Here is a 22,064-nt window from a genome sequence, read left to right on the forward strand (position 1 = left end):
CTGCAGCTGCCAAAAAAGCCAACACAGTGCTAGGCTGCATTAACAGAGGGATAGAATCAAGATCACATGAAGTATTAATACCACTTTACAATGCCTTGGTAAGGCCACACTTGGAATACTGCATCCAGTTTTCGTCACCACGATGTAAAAAAGATGTCGAGACTCTAGAAAGGGTACAGAGAAGAGCAACAAAGATGGTTAGGGGGCTGGAGACTAAAACTTATAAGGAATGGCTTGTGGAATTGTCTAGTTTAATGAAGAGAAGGGTGAGGGGTGACATGATAGCAGTGTTCCAATATCTCAGGGGCTGCCACAGAGAGGAGGGACTCAAGCTATTCTCCAAAACGCCCAAAGGCAGGACAAGAAGCAACGGATGGAAACTAATCAAAGAGAGAAGCAACCTAGAACTAAGGAGAAACTTCCTGACAGTTAGAACAATTAATCAGTGGAATAACCTGCCTCCAGAAGCTGTGAATGCCCCAACACTGGAAGTTTTTAAGAAGAGACTGGACAGCCATTTGTCCGAAATGGTATGAGTTTCCTGCCTGAGCAGGTGGTTGGACTAGATGACCTCCAAGGTCCCTTCCAACTTTATTATTATTATTACATTCAGAATCTTGAACCTTACCCTTATACTCCTGCTTCAAATACAAATGCTTGCACCCTAACATCTCTGCAGTAGGGCCTCTGATTTGAGCCATGATATCCAGGAAGATCATTGCCATCCCCTCCCTGGCTTTGGAGTTATAGTTGCTGAAAGATCTGAAATCTGGGAGTCCACATTTTGGAGAAGGCAACATTGTTGACTTCACTAAATTATATTTGGGGAATACATGCTAGGTACATTAGTTTATCTATGATCAGGTTGTGAACAAATGGGACCTAATTACATCGGACTCCAAAGTGGTAACATCTTCTCAATCTCTCTTTTGATATTAGTTTCTAGCTGATTTCCTTTCTCTATTATCCTTCTGCACTTCGCAAGTTTTTTATATATTCTCTGCATTGTTCACAATCCACAACATCCATTGTCCCCAACCTCTAAATTCCTGAGACTCATCCTAGCACTTTCCTTCAGAGTTCTGCATCACAACCACACAAACACCAAATGCAGCATTATTCATGAGTTGCATGTATGACAAAAATAAATAGGCTGTTCACACTTTGAAACTAAATACTTCCCAATGATAGCTTATATATATATATATATATATGTATGTCAGTAATGGGCAAATACTGGTACCGAGACAAAATTAAAGGCAATGTCTGATAAGTAGCAGTGATAAGGATATACTTTTGAAATAATGTCAGAGATATAGCCATCACTCATCTTCATCCCCCATTTTTAAAGTACTCTGGGTAAAAAAATCCAGTTTCAAATCTTCTGCAGTACCATAAGATACAGTTTTCTTGCTATGCTTTCCTATGCTGACGTGTTAGGAGTAAACACATTAAAAGTATATTTTGCAAAGTATGTGTTGTTGAATCCTAATACAATAGAGGAATACTTAATGGTTTGATAGATATGAACAGTTTGAGCTTCCCAAACTGCAATGGTTATTTGGATGCAGCTCCATAGTCCCTTAAAAGGTTGATGGGAAATTATATGTTAATGTGTAGAATGGAAAAAAACCTGTTAAAATATAAATACAATCAAATACAATATAAATACTGTACAATCATACAGTAATTATAATCTGAAATAATTTTAACAATTGACTTTTATTTTTGTTGAGTACATTTTTGAATGTGGCTCCTTAGAATACTACCCAAAGATAAAATATGATCTTTGGCATGAAAAAGCTGCACTGATGCAGTGATTTGGAGTTTGACCTATTGCCTTTTATGCTAAACACTAATTAAAAGATTTTTCAGTTGCAGCCTACTAAATAAAAGTTTGTTCTTGAAGATTTCAGGAAAGACGTTTTCACAAGGCCTTCTTTTGTGATTTTGATTCAACAATAGCAGAATTTCAGGTACCATCTATATATTTGTTTATAGGACCTTGATATTAATCATTAGTTATTTTGTAAAACATTAGCATTCACAGTATTAGTATTAGTACTGTTGCTGTCTCAGTTTTATTAATCTGGTATTTATTGTAAAAATAAAAAGGAATTATTTAAAAATTATGAAAATAGTAAATATAGAAAATAAACTTCAATTATTGTTTTTTAAACTGAGTAGTTAGTCATATAGTCATTAGTTTTCATTTTCATGAACTATTCTCTTAATCCATATCTATCTTTTATATTACAGATAGTCCTCGGCTTACGACCACAATTGAGCCTGGAATTTTGGTCATAAGTCATTGCATTTGTAAAGTGAGATGCCCATGTTACTGTTTTACTCAATGATCTCAATCCCAACTTTCCCTCTTGCTGTTGTTAAGTGACACAATGGGTACCTCGGGAAAGGGAGGCCCAAAACAGCCATGTGTGTGTTGGATAGGTGCAGTGCAGTAGAAAGCTGCAAACACCCCAGCTCAGCTCTGAAACACAGCACTTTGGAGGCAGGGCCTACCCTGAAGTGGAGGCTCAGCGTCTTCAGCATTCTTAACTGAACATTAAGATGGTGCTGAACAAAGGAAGATACAATCCATGCCTGAAGTTAGGGCAGTTGCAGTGTCCCCGTGATGACAAAAAAATGGGGTGTTCATCCATGTCCTCTCACAATTTCAGGGGAGTCATTCCCCAAGGCTCAAGTTTTACAGAATGCAGTGAGGTGCAGTGAGGTGGCAAGGGCAGTGCTAGGACTGATGTAGAGTCCTGGGCATTGACAGCTACCTCAGACTGCTGAAAGCAGTAATTGTGGGACAGGCAGATGGAGTTGCAGCACCCCTGCATTTGGTCAAGCTTCTAAATTTGTATCATATGACCACAGGTGTACTGCAACAGACCTAACTTCAGGCATGAGTTGTTATTCCCTTTGTTCAGCAGCATCATAATTTAGAACAATTGATGGACTAATAGTTGTTAAAAGTATTTCCTGTAGTAGCATAGATCGTTAGCATTCATGAGCAAGAAAATATAAGAGACTTCATCATGGGCAAAGTAGGATCCGGGATGATACAGATAGAAAAAACATATTTATGGGGCATCCTAATTTTTTTGTTTGCTATTGATAGGAAAATCTTGTAGGTTCATTGTCTTGTGATTTACATTGTCTTTTTGTTTTGGCAGTTATAGTTAATTCTTAGTCAGCTTAATATTTGTATATATTTAATGCCTATGAGATTTTTTTTCTTGTGTCTTTGGTTTTTATGCCATTAGGCTCAGTGGGTTAGGACGCTGAGCTTGTCAATCAGATGGTCGGCAGTTTGGTGGGTTGAATCCCAAGTGCCGTGTAACAGAGTGAGCGCCTGTTACTTGTCCCAGCTTCTGCCAACCTAGCAGTTCGAAAGCACGTAAAAATGCAAGTAGAAAAATAGGGACCACTACAGTGGGAAGGTAACAGTGTTCCGTGCGCCTTTGGCGTCTAGTCATGCCAGCCACATGACCACGGAGACGTCCTCGGACAAACGCTGGCTCTTCGGCTTTGAAATGGAGATGAGCACCGGCCCCTAGAGTCGGAAACGACTAGCACGCATGTGCGGGGAAACCTTTACCTTTCCTATAGCTTGTTGATTCTCTGTGTTGTGCCAATGAGTAGTCTGTTAGAGTGCTTTCTTTTAATCCTTAACAAAATTAGTGTGGTCTGAAGAAGAAACCAAACCAGATAGTCCTCAAATTATAAGTTTACACACTCAGCGTGATGAAAACATGCACGATTTTTTTAGTAATTGACTGATTATTTGCCATCAGGTCATCATCAGCAACCAATAAATAGACCTTCCCCAGAATGATATGCCACCACCTAGCTCTTCAGTGTGCCAGCGTGCACATGCAGCTTGACTACAGTAGTTAAGCTGTGCACATGTGAGTGGGCTCATTGGCCCACCACTCATAATGGACTGTGGCCAGGGGGTTGGGAACCCTTGATGTGTACCTCTTTGTGTCATGAGGGCTGGATAGATACATTCTAGAAAAAAAAGATTATTTCTGGTTTACACAAATGAAATCAAATTAGCTAAGGCAACATTCCTAGAAAGCTGTTCCCATTATCTCTTCCATTTTTCCAACCATTAATGGCTTCTCAGGGAGATAAATTTACAAAGATATCCAGAATATAATAGATATAAAGACATCCCAGTATTTGAATATCTTTTTCAAGGCTTTCCCAAAATGCTACTCCCTGGTATATTTCTTGACTGCTATTTCTTTTTACTGTTAATAATCCATCTTAAAAGACAAAAGCTATTCACCCTTTCAGTGACTTCATTTCTAAGCTTGGTGGCTATTGTTATTAATTTAATCTATTTGTATTTAATTGGCTGGGTTTTTTCCATTACTAGAGTTTGCAGATGATTTGCATTTTCAACTATCAGAGCAGTGCCATAAACTTGGTACAGGTTGTTGATGTATGTTCCTCCACTTTTAAAAACCTTGCTCATTTTCTTCCAATCCAGCTCTCACAATACATATTCAGAATATATATAATAAATAAGAAAGCAGGATACAATCTTATTTCACTCCTTTCCTAACCAATATTTTTTGCTTGTGGTTTCTTGATCTGTATATAGGTTTTACATGAGGACAATGAAATGTTCTGGGATTCCTATTTTCCTAAGCACACTCCATAGCTTGATATGAGCTACACAACGATTCATGAAACACATATTGATTTCTTTTTTGTATTCTTAGGTTTTTCAATTTTCTATCACATATCAGTTATGTCTCTTTTTCTTTCCAACTTTGTTTTTCTTGAAATTATTACTATATATCCATTGTCATCTTTTGTTTTTTCATGTTTAATGTCTTAAATAATATCATGGTAGTCCTGCTTCTTGTTTCTTCCACTAATTCTTTGTTAAATTTCTGCCTGAGAATTTGTCATTCTTGGCTTTGCCTGTCTTCTCTTGACAATTTCCACCATCTACTCCAGGGGTTTTCAGACTTGGCCCTTTTATGACTTGTGGACTTCAACTCCCAGAATTCCTCAGCCAGCATGCCTGGCTGAGGAATTCTGAGAGTTGAAGTCCACAGGTCATAAAAGGGCCAGGTTTGAAGACCCCTAATCTACTCTGATACCCAATTTGGTTGCTTTGGTTTTTAGGTCTTTGAGAATCTTTTCGCATTCTTTTTTAACAATTATTTTGATGTTTTGTGATTTCCTCTAGGAACCTTGTTTAGGACATCAAAAGAATCGTTGAAGTTCTTGAAAATGATGGGCATATTCTCTATTGGTAGCTTTATTCTTCCACTATAGTTTGTCTTGAAATTTGCAGATGAGTAGTTTGTGATCTAAAGTCACAAACTGGCCCATTCTTTGCTGTTAAAACTAAGCACTTCTATGTCCTTGTGCCACTAATACAGTAAATTTAATTTCTCTGGGCTCCATCTGGTGATATTCACGTATATAAATGTCATTTAGATTATTTGAAAAATATAACTGGATAACTGGATTATTAGATATAGATATTGCTCTATTTCATTTGTATTTCCTAGGCCAGGGGTCCCCAACCCCCAGTCCATGGACCTGTACCGGGCCCCAGCCTGCCAGCAACCAGTCCACAAAGACAAGGAGAACCCCATCTGTGGGATGCAGGCAGCATACATAACCACGCATTCTCTAGTCCATAGAAAAACCTTTCTCCACGGAACCGGTCCCTGGTGCCCAAAAGGTTGGGGACCTCTGTCCTAGGCCATACAGTCCAATTATATTTTTCTTCTTAATGGTTCCAACTTTGGCATTCTAGTCTTTAATGACAAGCACCATATTCTTTCTGAATGATCTATTGATTTCAAATTAAACGACCATAAAATTCCTCAAACTTCTGCATCAGTGTTTATATAAACTTGAATTTTTCATTGTCTTTTCTGATGCAGTATAAATGATACCTTTCTCATTGTCACTCAAGTGGCAATCTACCTCAAGCAGATTGCCAAATGTAGGTGCCTGCTTGCTTTAGCTGATCAGTTGGGAGGACCTGTGCAGTCTGATGGGAGTATTTATATTCTTGGCATACACTTTTACCATTTTTTTACTCATAACCGTACATACTACCACCATGAAGCACTATAGAGATAGAAATAATTTAACAGGGAAACAACTAAAAGCGTTTCTTCGGACAGATTCTCCTTTCAACAGTGTAGTTCAATCTTAAGAAAAGTTATTATTAAATAACAACAAATTATCTGTATACTTTATCAAGGTTTTGGAATGAATTGTAAGTATTTTTTTATTTTCTCAATATTTTCACAGTCATATATATTACAAGGAAAAACCTTTAAATTGTATAAAATTGTAAAAATTAGCAAATACAGTTATTGATAAACTATTCTTTAAGTAGACAAAGCCCATTTAAATAATTTAGTTCTATTTCAAAAAGAAAAAAATGCTATGTATTAAGTTTATAATGTGTGTGAATTATTGTTAGTAATGCTATTCATCTTTTCTCACTTTTGAACAGCATTGTAAAGAAAAAAGTGACTGGGCTAAATTGGGAATTCTGTATGCTAATGTGATGAGAGGGTGTAAAAATGCTGATTATCTTGAAAAATACTCGTGGCATGTGGCCAGCATACTAATCAGTTCAGTGAAGGAAGAGAAGCCAGGCGTTCCATTTTGTGAATTTGCTGCTACAGGTAAATGAGCAAATATTGTCAAGTATTACAAGCTTACATGCAAAGAAAAACAGGTTCTCTTTAAAGTTGAATGTGGATCCCCAAAAATATCAGTTCCACTTAATCTCTGCAGTGGAAATTGTGAATTTATCTTAACTACATCATTGCTCATCATCACATTGATTTTAAAAAGCAGGAATATTTTTTTGGTGACTGTATGAAGGAGGCCTCTCTCCTTTAATTCAGTTCCTATCTTAACATCTGATAGCAGTTCAAAAATAAGAGCTCCATTATTTGTTGATAGTTCTTATGAAGGAAAAAAAAGCCTAATAAGCCTGCTGGGAAGTTAGCAATTCAGATATTTGTGGCAACTGATTCTATTTATGAATAGGATTAGTGGAGCTGCTTCCTCATCCAGAATTTTGCCAGTAGATCAGATTGATAATTCTGTTGACCTCCCTCACTCTGACACTTACAGCTTTAGTTCTACTGAGTCCTTGAGTCCCCACTGACCACTAATGAAATATTTGCAGTGTGCTAGTATTAAATGCCTCCTTAAGTAACACCAGCTGCCTGCAATTATTGCAGGTTCGCATCCCACCAGGCTCAAGGTTGACTCAGCCTTCCATCCTTCCGAGGTAGGTAAAATGAGGACCCAGATTGTTGGGGGCAATTAAGCTGACTTTGTAATAATGCCGCTTGGGGTGTGTGTGTGGAAAACCCTAATAAGCAGGCATATACATAGAATGAAGGCTACTGCTAAGCTTGTAAGCTGCCCTGAGTCTTCGGAGAAGGGCGGGATATAAATGGAATTAAAATAAAAAAAATAAATGATTATGCAGTCGCCAGTAATTAGCCAGATAATCTTCAAGAGCAGTCCCATATAAAACACTACAGTAGCTTGTCCTAAAGATAATGATATCATGAGTTACTGATGCCTTATTCCAAGAAGTTAGATAAAGGTTCCTCTAGCTGTGTCTCCCTTATGTCTATCTTGTAGTAGTTGTGAGGATAGGAGATCCCCTACATTTCTTTTTCTGAGAAAACATCCTGCTTAAAGTCCCTTCCATTGCAGAGGATTAAAGGTTTCTGGACAAACAAGAACTTGGGCTTACTTAGGTTCAGCTTGTTTCTCCTTTTCAATCTCACAGACTCTAGCTCAATGCTGCTACAATGGAGGGCCTTTTCAGATTGGAGATGGATCACCATCCTTGTCAACTTGTTCAGCAACATTGCTGCTTCTAAAGAGGCATTGATCACCTCTCAAAGATATCCAGTAATGCTACTACCAGCTGCCTGAAGCAAGGGACACATGGATCCAGCCCATACAATAGCTTGTAAGGAATTACTCCTAGTCACTGTTCCCCTAGAGCAGGGCTATCAAATTGCCGGCCTACAGCACGGCCACCCCATTGCCAGCAATGGGGGGAAGAGTCGCAATACATCACAACACATTGCGAGTTTGACACCCCTGCCCTAGAGGAAGTGAATGATTCTAACCAGGCAGCTGAGTTATAATCTTATCAACTGAAGCACAAATACTAAGCCACCCTTTATTCCCACATTCAGTGCTGAAGCTCTCAATTTTAAATTCAAATCTATGTTAATCTCTGGTACCTTCAAATTGGAGAAACCTATTCTGAAATGTCCTTGAAATCAAAAATGAGGGGAAAAAATAACTCCTAACCATACCCACCAAGCAAGAAGAAAGCAAAGGAGTTGCTGTTTCATTAACCCTTTACTTGTATAGATCTACATGACACTGTGAGAGGAAGGAGAGAAGCACAAGGCTACAAGTCAAATGGAAGCACACCAAGGGCACCTGCTCCTCAATCCTCCACAAGAAAAACAGAAACTTGGATTACAAAACGTCAGTGGACAGTTACCTGGAGGTTTTTCTTCTAAGGAGCAAATAACCCTGAACATAATTTTGATATATGGGGATCTATGTGTTTATCCTCCTATCATTGTTTTATCTTCCAGGTCTGCATCAAAGAAAGTATAACTTGATGTTCAGTGGTGAGAAAAGTAAGGTCCTGCAATTAGGCAGGAAAAACCAAATGCATAGGTATAAAAATAAGTGGTACCTGGCGCTCCAGTGGTTTTTTATGTTCTAAGCTTAAAGATACACAGCATCTCCAAAGCACTTGAGCAATCCTGAACAGGTTTTATGGCTCCTGCTCAATGGTTCTGAAGAGATCAGTGTTGGAATTGAAGAGAGTGAAGTGCTTTGTGTGCTACTACAGATTTCACATGGAGATATTGAAATGAATCCTGGAATGCTCTGAGAAGGGAATGTATCTTGAGGTATGATCCAGTTCACCTAATCATAAGAAGTACCTCAAAAATACACATTGTATAAGCAATCCCCCTTTTTGGTCTGCACTATATCTTATCAAGATCCCAGTGATGTGAGTACATGAAAACATGGCCTGATAAACATCCTAATTTATATTATTTTGTTCAGAGTTCAAGTGGTATTTAAGAAACTATAGTATTTATCAATATGCAGATTGCTGGCCAGCCTGAGACAAAAACTATCTCCAATAAGAAAATAGTGTCTATTCCCAGAAAAATACAATTTTCATACAAACACCAGAAGAATGTTCACTACAAAATCTTGTCAAGGCAGTGATGGAACTAGTTAAGCTTTAAGGACTAATTAGCATCCTTATCACTTTGGTCCTTTCATATTCTTTGCAATAGCAGTAAGTGTTGCTTCTATAAATATTAGATTGCTTAAAAATGCCACAACTTAGTGTCAATTCCCTTGCAGTAGCAGTATGTATTTGTACTGTCATCAGCATTGAGAAGGGAAAATCTATGTGAAACCCTTTTAGCAATAGCACTTAGATTTCTATACCACTTCATCATACTTTACAGCCCCCTCAGTGGTTTACAGAGTCAGCCTACTGCCCCCAACAATCTGGGCCCTCATTTTACTGACCTTGGAAGGATGAATCAACCTTGAGCCCATCAGGATTGAACTCCAGGCTGTGGACAGAGTTGCCAGCAATATGGCAATATGGGTGCGACAACAAATGAGAATCAGAAATCAAGTACCAATCTGCTACTTGGAGTTGCAATGATGAAGTCAGCAATTTCAAGCTCTGATGTAGAATTACATCAGATAAATTGTTATAGTCAACCAGTCATCTTAAGTAGATCATCTCTGCCAAATGGCTGTGAAGCTTTGTTTTTTTCATGAGAGAGATCACCAGAAAGTATAGAAGAACCTCCTTTCATTTTTACGGTGCATTTTGAAGCTGCACAAATACGAGGAACTTTTCAGCAGATTAAATGTCCTCTTTTCCATCAGTCTGAGGGTGTAGTATTTTTTTTTATTTCTTGATTTCTATTGTTGAGAACAGACTGGCCACTTTCTTTATTAATTGGTTGTAAACTTGTAGCAATCTGATTGCTAGAGTAATATGCAAGCAAGGTGGGGTGTTTTTTTTTTTGAGAACTTGCAGAAGTAACCTTGTTGGTTCTCTGTTGGCCCAGAAGAACCTATATTTTCAGCTCTTAAGCAGTAATCCACAGTGCTCCTTTACTTTTTTCATTTTTCACACACCTTTTATAAGCAACATTCCTGAATCTGGATCCAGATGGTTTGCTTGGTCCCACTTCCAGCCTTTTGCTTGAAAGTTGGGCAGCTATAATTCCATGAAGTGCAATGTGATGAGTGTGTTCTCAGCTTCCTAGTGCCTAGTCTAGTAGATCCTGTACTACCCAGGAGTACAAGTTGACTGATGGACTTGGTGTTGCTAATATTGGAGAAGAACCTGGAAGTCAGATGATTGTGTAAATCAAATCAAGATTTAAACATGGATATAATATATAAACATTGATCAGTAGTGTAACTTCCTTTGGGAACTGGATAGAGAGACTATGTTCCTCCTGGTCTTTTAAGTGTCCCATTGGGTATTTTTTATATCAAATTCTGTGCAGTATCCTTTTGGCCCAACTACATTAGAATAAGGTTCCATTCTAAGGGAGCTCTGTTTCTTTCTAAGTATACTGTTCCAGTTAATTGTGGGAAGGAAGCCTCGAATTCATGATTGTTATTACGTGGATTACCACAGGACTTTTCTCACCATTTAACATTTCTATGAAACTACAGGGAGAGGTCATACAGATAAACAGTGCTGGTCTTAATCCAGTAGTGGAAGGTTATGAGAAGTTGGATGGATTGAAATAAACTTAGATTGAGTCCTACCAAAGAGATACTGATAGTCCAGAAATGTACTGACTTGTAACATCTTTGATGATTGGCTTGGGTGGAATCATACTTTCCCTATAGGAATGGTTCTATGTCCTGGATTTGTGACTTCTAGAATAGCAGGTGGAGACATAGCTTAGACTATAATGCCATTTGCTTCCCTTTGTGGATCAGGAAAGTCCTGGCAAAGAGAGATGTTCCTCATCACCGTTTATGCTACCATACTGTTTGATAATTAAATTTAGAGCAACAGCATAATTGCCACTAGCTTTCTGGACCCAATTTATGTTCTGTATTCTATGGATATATTGCATTGCATCTTTATGAATTGCCTGGAATTTTAAAAGGTGAGTAACATGCAAATAAATAAGACACATAGGCTTTTAAAATCTGCATAATTCTGAACATGGATTAAATAGTCTGCACTTCAACTGGAAATGCATGTTTGAGAAGGACTGATCTCTACACTGTATGGAAAACCTGGTTCCAGACTGGTTAGCGAGAAAAGTGGGAGAAAAAAATGCAAAGTTGAGGGCTTTCTCTTACAAAATAATATATTTGGGTAGGCAGGGGAGGGAAGAAAAGGCACGAGGAAGATCAGGAACAGGCAAACCAATGAGATATACTATTGGCAGGAGTAGCTGAGAGCAAGGTGAGAAGGGAGAACTTTGGGAAAGGAGCAAGCAGTGTGAAGAGGAAATGAGAGGTGCAATGTACACTTGTCAGTCTCACTCCATAAACTAATTCCAGAATTCCTGCAGATGATGTTTTAGTTGAAACTTGGAAAAATCAAAGTGTTTATTTCTTCAAAGCCATAGCTAATCCAAAATAGTTTGACAGAACTTCCAGAATGCACTTTCACTCAGCCTCTTATCAAAAGAATGAATTTTAATTTTTGGATATACCAACCAATTTACAGGATTTTGAGGAGGAAATTAAGGGAAATCTCAATGTATTCTACTTTTGAGTTTTTTAAGAAAAAAAATGGAATAAATAATAATTTCCTACTTGAAGAAATTCAAGTTTTGAATATTGTTTGCTTTCCATATCATATTTATGTATACTTGTTTCAAAAATTTTACTTCCTTTGCCCCATTTAAAAACAATGCTAATCTAAGATAACTATTGTTAATTTTTTAGTTAATGTTGGTGCTTATCGTGAAGAAAGAGACATTTCTTCATTAGGACGGATTGGCATTAGTGTCATGTTTTCATATTACAAAATACACCAGTGGTCAAAGGTAACTTACAAAATTATAATGTTTATTATGTGATTTTTTTTAAATTTGACGGGTGGGCCATAGATGCAACAAATTATATATTTGTACATGCCTTGCAAGCCCATACATGTTTTCCTATTGAATAGCCATCAACTAAGAGATCATCAGTTGAATTAGAAATAACAAATTATATATTTATACATGCCTTGCAAGCCCATACATGCTTTCCTATTGAATAGCCATCAACTAAGAGATCATCGGTTGAATTAGAAATAAATTACTGTTCGTATTTTCTTTCAAGTATATAGTGGGAATTAAATCATTTTTCTTTGTGCAAGTGAAATCGAGATATTTGTATAAAACAAAAGTTTGAAGTAAAGATATTTTAAACATTTCTCTCACTTGGTGCCAATATGTATGGATAAGTGTGAAATGTTTGGATCATTTCTCATAGATGCATATTTTGATTGTAGGGATGAAGAAATCAGTTATATATTTTCCCAATCTTGCCCCGATAAAAATACCTAAAAGGTTACATTAATAACTTCCTCATTGCTGAATTCTAGTTTTGGCTATGTTTTGAATATCCTTAATATTAAAAGATGGAAAATTTTGTCAATGTCTGTGCTTAATTAACAATTCAAACTTAGAAAATATAGTATTTCAAAATTTGTGTTTTATTCTGAAATGTGTCAGAAATATCAGAATTTTACAATAATGCAATAAAATGCCTAAAGGAGCAATATTGCCTAAGTTTTTTAAAAAAATCCTAGTTTCAGTGAGTTTCATGGTCATATGCAGAACCTGTAATTGGGAAAAGAAAGCTACATATATCCTTAATTATAGTGCACAATTTCTTTCAAGAAGCTAATTCTTGGTAAAGAGCCTTGGTGGAGCAGTGGGCTAATGCCTCCTTAAGTAACACCAGCTGCCTGCAATTAGTGCAGGTTCGCATCCCACCAGGCTCAAGGTTGACTCAGCCTTCCATCCTTCCGAGGTAGGTAAAATGAGGACCCAGATTGTTGGGGGCAATTAAGCTGACTTTGTAATAATGCCGCTTGGGGTGTGTGTGAAAGCCCTAATTAGCAGGCATATACATAGAATGAAGGCTACTGCTAAGTTTGTAAAGCCGCCCTGAGTCTTCGGAAAAAGGGCAGGATATAAATGGAATAAAAATAAAAATAAAATAAATAAATGAGATGAGAAAAAGTATACTGTGCTCTCTTTGAGATAAAGACACTAACCAAACTACAAGTGAACTAATGTTAAAAAGCATGAAATTGGTTGCAATTTTCATTCCTGCTTTTTCCATTTTTATATTAGGCCAAGAAGATTCTGGATGTGTTTCATGCTTTAAAGATACACTTCACACTTCTTAAAGGACTTTTTGAATCAGAGCAGTCAGTATCAAGATGTCAAATGGTTAATGTTGCTGTGGAAATCTTTCTCAAATGTGGGAAACTTGATGGAGTACTATGGGTATTGAGAGGTAAAGTTAAATTAACAAAATTGGATTTATTGATCACATTTATGTAAATATTTATAGTTTGCTTCTGGGTCCAATTCAGGATGCTGATTTTGACTTTTAAATCCCCTCATGGCATGGGGCCAAGTTGAAGGTCTGCCTTTCCCCAGTTCTATCTGTTCATCCATCAGATCCAGCAAGAAAGGCGTGCTATGGTTCCTGTCTTTCAGGGAGCTACGCTTGACAACTCTTGAGAAAATGGGCCTTATCTACCATGGCACTAGCTTCTGGAATATTCTCCCTCTCTATCCCTCCTTGTTTTCCCAAAGTCCCTAAGATCTGTTTTGTCATCAGGCCTGGGCTGTTAGGGGACCTATGAGTTCTTGAGATGGTTCTGTTGCTGATTGAATGTATGCTTTATGTATTGAGTTTGTTTTTATATTTTTGATGCTGTATGCTACCCAAAGTCACTTCTGGTGAGATGGGCAGCCATATAAGTGTAATAAATAAATAAACCTGTATTTTTATTGTGATTTTTTTTTAAATTTATTTATATATTTATAGTTTTATTTTAACATAAGCCTAGAGGATCTCAGTATAAATACAGGGACGCCGCAGGGGGGGGTGTTGAGCCAGCTTTTGTACACGTTCTACACATATGACTGTGTTCCGTATTACCCCAGCAATAAGATCATTAAGTTTGCAGATGACACAACGGTGGTTGGTCTGATTACTGCTGGGGAAGGGGAGTCAGCTTATAGGAAGAAGGTTGAGTTGCTGATGGACTGGTGTAGGGAAAATAATTTATTCCTCAATTTAAAAAAACAAAAGATTATTGTGGACTTTAGGAAATGCAAATCGAACATTCATCCACTTATTATTGAAGGGAATTATGTGGAACAGGTAAGAGATGATCTGACATGGGGAGCAAACACCAAAGTTGTGATGAAGAGAGCACAGCAGAGGTTATACTTCTTGAGAATTCTCAGGAAGCATAATCTCTCAAAGGACCTGTTGTTGGCATTCTACCACTGTACCATAGAAAGCGTGTTAACCTATGGTCTGTGTGTGTGGTTTGGGAGTTGTACAGTCAGGGAAAAAACAATGCTGTCCAGGGTCATAAAGACTGCGGAGAGAATAATTGGGTGTACTCTTCCTACTTTAGATCAAATCTATGCCTCCAGGTGTTATAAGAAAGCTGTGGAGATTGTGCAGGATTGCACGCATCCCAGAAATGATCTCTCTCAGCTTCTGCCTTCTAGAAGGAGGTGTAGGGTCATTAAGACCAGGACCAGCCGCCTGAGAAATACTTTTTATCCAAAAGCGGTTTTGGCTTTGAATGCAGCAGAATGCAGTTTCTGAGAGAACTTCTGTATTTAGTTTTTAGAGTGTTAGAGTGTTTCTAGGGGTTAAATGTGTATATGTGGGGTGGGTGGTATGTTGATATGTATTTTGTTGTTTTTGTGGGGTTGATGTGGATTTTTCAATTTCATTGTTCTGTATGGGACAATGACAATAAAGATTATCATATCGTAAAAAATCATTTTTGGAAAGACATGTTTAGTTCCTGATTTTGGAATGTATTTAGAATAATGTCATAACAAGCATATGCTACATTCAAAGCATTTTTATTCAACTATTTAGCCAAAAGGGTATCTTCAAAGAATAATTGAAATAATTACTAAAAAAATATTCTTATTAGCAGACTTAAAATCTAAAAGACAAATTTCAGAAAGAGTATTAAATAGTGATAAAAGGTTTATTTTTCAATTATTTAATGAGTCTCAAAGAAGAAATACAGTGCACCATCCTCCCTCATCAAATTGAGTATTTCCATCAATCCCTGAATGAACAAAAGCTGAGAAAATCTTTACATGTGCAAGATTGAATATCACATCTTTCTTGAACATTCACACACAACTTGAGATATCTAAAGTTAGACACCTAACTTTGTTTTACTTCATAGAGAATTGTTATTTTAATTCTATTTTATTTATTTATTTATTTATTTGTTTTATATACCGCCCTTCTCCCGAGTAGCTTTTCCTAGTTTATGTGCAATGAAGGATTTGCTCCTCAAAAATATTACATAACAACTTATAACGTCACTCAGATATGCCCTTTGTTTTGTATCCAAGCCCTGTGATGTGTTGCTTTTAGTAATACTTATGGAATTTTTTCAGCAACTATTCCAAGAATCAAATATAAGGACTTGCTGTTTTTGTAAGGATATTACTACGCTCCCTCAAACTATGTAATATAGCTTAAGGAATATTAAGAACCTAAATTTCTTCTAAAGGCCATTTAGAAAGCCTAATATTTGAGATTAGTCCCATAATTTTGTTTTTTGCTTCATGTTCTAACAATTTTAAAAAAAAACATTACTTCCCACAGGGTCAGAATGGATAATAAATACAGCAGCGTGGCCTTGTGAAAGAATGGATGTCCTCAATCGACATAATTTGCTATATGCTGTAGCATCTGAATTAATGACAAAAAAACGGTATGATGAAACGTTCGAAGTCTTAAAAAATCTCCCAGGTTTTCAGAATACTTGTGGTAAGTTGTTAATTACTTGTTACGTATTACTTAAAATAATAGACTTTAATTTGAATCTACATCATGGCAATTTTCATTACCCAGACGTGCTGTAATTTGGGAATGTATAAATAATGTAAAATCACTGTTTATTAAGTGTTTTCAGTCACTAAAATAAATCAGATTTACTAATATAGGTAGCTCTACTTATTCATAGAGGTTCTGTGCCTTCTCTGCCACAGGACCTGACATTTGAAATGCCATGAGATCCAGATGGCCTGGATCCTTTTGGCCTTTTGGAAGGCTATGAAGATCATGTTTTTTCTAAGATGTTAAGGCAAGGATATTAGAATGATCTATATGTCTATTAGTATTATGACTTATTCTTTTTTGAAATAATTTTAATTAAGAATTATTGAAAGTCAGTGCAAACTACAAAAAACACAAAAAAGAGAGTGTGAAAAAGAAAAGGGAAGGGAAAGAAAAAGAAGTAACTTTCTCTTCCATCCAAGCAGGTAAAAATAATTTTTAATAGATTTTCACTGTCTGAATATTTATTTATTTATTTATTTATTTTTGGGACTTATATTTTTGGGATTTATAATCTCTCCCCATAGCTCATTTCTTAAGTAAGGAAAATAAAATCAAAATGCTACATCAATCTTTGTCAGCAAAAGTCCAGTAAAGATAACTAGATAAGTTTTCTTCTTTTAACCATGATCGAATAAACCAATCTTATAAATCTTCCGATTTTTTTTTAAAAAAAATATTAACCCTTTAAAAAGAGTTTCAAAAGTAATTTGCTGTTCATTTGTGTCTTAAAGTGAAAATCCTCCAGAACTTTTAACAGATCTGTCTTGTAGCCAAACTGTAACTAAAAATTATCTTTTTATTACTTCTAAAAAGGCCCTCCAAATCTTAGCAAAGCTATTTTTTTATATCAAAGAGAAAGGAATTATCCTGGTTTAATGTCTGTTCATCTCCTTTAGGGAATATGTCATCCATCATATCATTTGCATTAAATTTAAATCTCATTCAAATTAATGTTATAAACATCAGTTGCAGCTCATTCTTATTTTACAAGTTCATTAGAATATGCTGTGTCAGTTTTATCAATTTTTTAATACAAAAGCTTAGCTGAAAAGTATCAAAAGTTTGCACTATGGATTTCTGTTTTCTTTATCCTCTGGCTCTCCATTTTTTCCATAAGAATGTATCTTCTTAATAATTTGCAGTTACAATTCCAAATCTCCCTATATAAACACCCTTTTTGCATAGCTTAAAATGTCATATACATTTCTTAAAATTAAATTGCTAAGCACATTGGTTTGTGCTTAAATTGTACGCCGCCCTGAGTCTTCGGAGAAGGGCGGGATATAAATGGGATTAAAATAAAAAAAAATTAAATTTATACAATTTACAATAAAATCTTAACAACCTGAAGTGCCTTAATCTCTGATTAAGTTTGAGCTTGATTTAAATCCTAACTCTCAGATATTCCAATCAGAAATCAACCATAAAAATGACAGTTTCCAGTCTACTCATGAGGAATAGCTGTGCAGAGTTGCATGGATAATCTCAGTGATATCTCCTTTGTTCAGTTAGGTTATGCTGAATCAGATCCATCATTTAGGAGTGATTCCTCTTGCAAAACTGCCTTGCTAGCTAGCAAAAAAACTAGCAATATGTTCACTTGCCATGCCGATTACAGGAAGTTGGTATTATGACTTGTTTTGAGAAACCTTAGCTATAGTGTGATAATGATGATTGTATTTTGTACTATTTTATTTTGATTTTTTTATTAATATAGTTTGTGTGCATTGTTTTTAACTGCCCAGTTTTACTAGTTTAAGATGGATGGCCAGATAAATTTAGATAACAATTACCCTGAATGAGATCTTGAAATTTTAAAAAATGCATCTGCATGCATAAAAGCTCATGTGCCATTTTTGTGTGCATAAGATAACTGATAACAAAATATAATATATAGATTTTTTAGAAATAGTAAATAGTAAAAAATTAGATCTATAGAAAATGGGGATCACTTACACATAAAATTGTATCTTTGTTCTACTTCTACTGTTTCCTCTGGATATCTTATTTTACTAACATAAGCTTGGCAACACTTCTTCCTTCAGTAAGAGGAAACTGTTGTTTAGTTCATATGAACTATTTTGTTTTGTTTGTATTCTATGTTCTGGGGATCCTTTAAGGAAATTAATTTATTTTCTTAAATAATTAAGAAATCTGAAATTTTTAAGCCCTGTTTACAGTTATTCATAAAAGTTGTGTTTTCATAAAATGTATTTTCAATAGTATTACACAAATCTATAGTACGTTGGTCATCCTCGGTCAATATTTACTTATCAAAAAGGATAAACAATGGCTATAGTGAGTAAAAAAAGCAGTAGGAGCAGGAGTGATTTCCAGCTTCTTGCTGGCTTACATTTTGACTTTGTTTGTGAGAAGCTGGCAGGGAGCATCAGAATTCATGATCACCTGGCAGTAGTGCTGTGATGATGAACTTTTCCAGTACAACAAGTCTGAATATCCTTGAAATTTAAATTTCACTTGAGTAATTGGTCCCAGATTTTGAATACATTCTTTAAATTAGGCTATTTCAGGTATCTTGGTTCAAAAATTGTTGCCCTGTGATGCACTGTTTTGGCTAATTGAAGGATACAGACTGACAGGAGAGATTTAGTACTTTATATATGATTTACTATAGCCCTTTTATTTGACTTCTTAATATAAAACATGTGTAACAATTTTGCAATGTGCCCAGCTCTTAAAATTTAATAAAATTGAATGAAATTGAAGGAGAAAAAATAACTTTCTTAATTGTTCTTATATAAAAATAGGAAAAATGTTTTCATCATTTCATTGATGGAAGAAGTAGTATGCTTCATAGATGAAGGATATTCTTAAATTTTCTCTTACAGACTCTTTGGATGTATCCCAGTATGGCCTTTTGTTTAATAAACTGCTAAGTGCTTGTTCAGAAAGCAGAAACATTGAAATATCATCTACTGTAGTAGAATTCATACTTGCAAGAAATATTCCTATTGAATTTAATTTACTTCGAGCATTAATCACAACACTAGGAAGAAGTTGTTTGTGGCTTAAGGCCAGGAAACATTATAAAAGTAAGCTTTCTTAAAGATGCATCGTTTTTTTATGTTGGACCAACTTCATATGGAAATGTTTATGCTAAAAAAATTATGATGATTACATTAATATTGAATACCGTCCAGAGTAATTTTGGAGACATGTACTCACATGTCATTTTAAATTTATGAAACAACTGATTACACAAAATCTTGTAGTCTGAGGAGCAAATAGTAAAATTATTTGAGATTATTAAAAGCATTGTGTAAGACATGTCCAAAGTAACCATTCTGTGCATGGAATAGAATTTTTTTGATGCTTCATGCCCAAATTAAAACATGTTTTGGTCTGTTTCTGGGAAGAATGGATTCTTTTATTCTAAATACCTACTAAAACACATTTGTTCTGGGCTGGAATTGTTTGAACACAGTAAAGAGCAGTAAAACCAAGGCTGGGAGTTTCTTGGAGAGCACATGTATAGACAATGGTCGCACTAAAGCATGGCACAGAGAAGGTCTGGTAGCAAGCAGGCAGGTCAGCATGCTAACCCTACATGCAGGCAGCATACAGTAGTAATAATCTACCTGCCCTGTAAAATTACTTGGGGATTCTTCTAAAGCAACCATTACTTTTCAGGTTGTATTTATAATGAACTACAGTCAATCTGAAACAATTCAACAAAATGTCTAGAACATAATGATAGCTTGAGCTCATAACAAAACATATTTCTACCAATAATTATTAACATTTAGATCTTGTCTGTCTGTTATGATTCAAAATATGATACATATATTTTCAGGTAGATCCTTTTTTAATTTCACACATTGGGTTATTTTAGAAGAGATTTAAGGCAAAAAAATACTTAGGCAATATAACTTTGCTTCTTTTTAGAAAGGAAAAATCCCTAGGCAAGTCCTAGATTGTTTAAGAATTAGTAGAAGAATGTTAAAGTTGGTTTGCAGCTTCTTAGTTTACTGGCATATCTAAAATGTTTTTGAGCATTCTAAATTGCTGATTCTTCTTTTCTTTTCCACTTACCAAAATATCCAAAGGGATTAACAGTACAAAAATGGAGAAAATTCAGAGCTGTCTATATATTGTAGTAACCTTAAAATTTGTAATAAGCTACAGAAACCAGAGATACATGTTTTGCTAATGTTAAACCTTCTCATTTATTTCTTGTCATTTTTAGATGCTTTAGCATTGGGTTGCTATCCATCACCTGAGGGAAATCTTTATCGTAAACTTCTACTGATTCCTTCTTATATGAGTGAAGTTGAAATGCTATTAGCAATTGAAATTTTTTTGGTTTCAAATGCCAGTAGTATTCAGAGTCCTGGGGCTTCCAGTCAAATACTTCAAATAGTATTAAAAAGGTTGGTATATATTCAAAAAGCATGTCTAAACAGGTGAAAAAGTTGTTCATGTATTGATTTATCCCCTGCAAAAGATGTATTATTATTTATTTAGATATTTATTTGACAATAAAACTAACATAAACTCTGCTGACACTTCCAGTCATAGAAATGAAATGTTGCTAGTGAAAGTCTTCCAGAACAATAGAATGCTAATCATAACTCTTATTTAATTTTTTTCCAGATGTGAAGGTAACAATATTCGAAACAATGAAGAATATCAGAATGCTACAGAGAGACTGTTTCAGGCTGCTCAGATATCTAATCCAAAGCTTTTCATAAAGCATTTGACTGTCAATGTTAATAAGGACAAAATTTATGGTTTGGAGCATGTGTCCGTACTTAAATGGTTGAAAGAGAATATGAAATGGGCAGGAAAAGCCTGGCTTTTTTAGTCAAGACTTTGGTTACAGTAATCATTGCTTAAAATAAATCAATAAAGGTTGTTTCTGTTGTGTTCAGACTCTTAATAATTCAGTTTTTCTGTTTCTAACATGAAAAAAATAATTTAGAATATGGGTTTCTAGGCATGGTCATTCAGAAGGACCAGTTCGTGATCATTTACTTTTTTTTCCTGCATCAAAATATGCTCACAGTTCAGGGTTAGAATTAGAGGTTTCATAATCTTTACTGTCTTTCAAAAACAAGGCTGTTGCCGTGCAAATAGTTTACAGTTCTGAGGACAGTATATAATAAAATTTTATAGTTTGGGACATATAAATGGTTGACTTTTTTAGTCAATAAAGACTTTCATTACAATAATTGTTTAAAATGAATCAATAAAGGTTGTTTGTATTATGCTCAGACTCTTACTTTGTTCAATATTAGTTTCTAACAAAAGAAAATAGAGAAATTTGCTTTCTAATGTGATCGTATAGAGAAGAATCAGTCTTTTTTTATAAAAGATATAATGATATAAAACCATATATCATAATACCATTTATTTTTCTGTTTCACACAAAAAGCCGAAAAGGGTCTTCCAGTCAGCGTTTAAAATTCACTCGATGTCTTCTGTAATCAAAGCTATCATTTTTGCAGTCTCAGCCACCTTCATCTTTACTATCCATTCTTCCATTGTAGTGAATGTCATTTTTTTTCCACCACCTGTATATATAAGCACTGCTGTTATGATACAAAAGAGCAAAGTCCAAGATTTTTTTTCTGTTTGTCCATCAGTTCCAAAAAACATCTCTGATGCCAGTCATTAATCTTTAAAATCTTCTGAATGTAATTGAATCTAAAACTGGCTTTTTACGTGCCCATATAAAAGGTCCCTCGTGTTTTATATTTCCAACATAAATTTGAAGTATCTTTATATATTTTAGACAATTTTTCTGGTGATGAATACTAACAGTACAACATTTTATAAAAGTTCTCTAAGGTTACAATGTAAATTTTAATCCTTTCATCCACATATTATCAAATTGTTCC

At 35.4% G+C, this 22,064-nt stretch overlaps 1 protein-coding gene across 1 annotated transcript in view; it reads left to right on the forward strand.

The window, feature by feature from the left end:
* TOPAZ1 (testis and ovary specific TOPAZ 1) overlaps positions 1 to 21,242 on the forward strand; it is a gene marked incomplete at its 5' end in the record, with an annotated part of 43,925 nt that extends 22,683 nt beyond the window's left edge. The window contains 10 exons of the mRNA XM_083379016.1: positions 1,910 to 1,976; positions 6,512 to 6,686; positions 7,817 to 7,941; positions 8,649 to 8,664; positions 12,028 to 12,128; positions 13,431 to 13,596; positions 15,967 to 16,131; positions 19,053 to 19,256; positions 20,411 to 20,594; positions 20,818 to 21,242. Of these exons, the coding sequence (XP_083235142.1) occupies positions 1,910 to 1,976; positions 6,512 to 6,686; positions 7,817 to 7,941; positions 8,649 to 8,664; positions 12,028 to 12,128; positions 13,431 to 13,596; positions 15,967 to 16,131; positions 19,053 to 19,256; positions 20,411 to 20,594; positions 20,818 to 21,028 (1,414 nt within the window). The 3' untranslated portion in view covers positions 21,029 to 21,242. The remainder of the gene's footprint in view (positions 1 to 1,909; positions 1,977 to 6,511; positions 6,687 to 7,816; positions 7,942 to 8,648; positions 8,665 to 12,027; positions 12,129 to 13,430; positions 13,597 to 15,966; positions 16,132 to 19,052; positions 19,257 to 20,410; positions 20,595 to 20,817) is intronic.
* Between the last annotated feature and the right edge of the window lie 822 nt (positions 21,243 to 22,064).

The sequence above is a fragment of the Vipera ursinii genome, assembly GCF_947247035.1.
Source record: "Vipera ursinii genome assembly, chromosome: Z".
Taxonomy (NCBI): Eukaryota; Metazoa; Chordata; class Lepidosauria; order Squamata; family Viperidae; genus Vipera; species Vipera ursinii.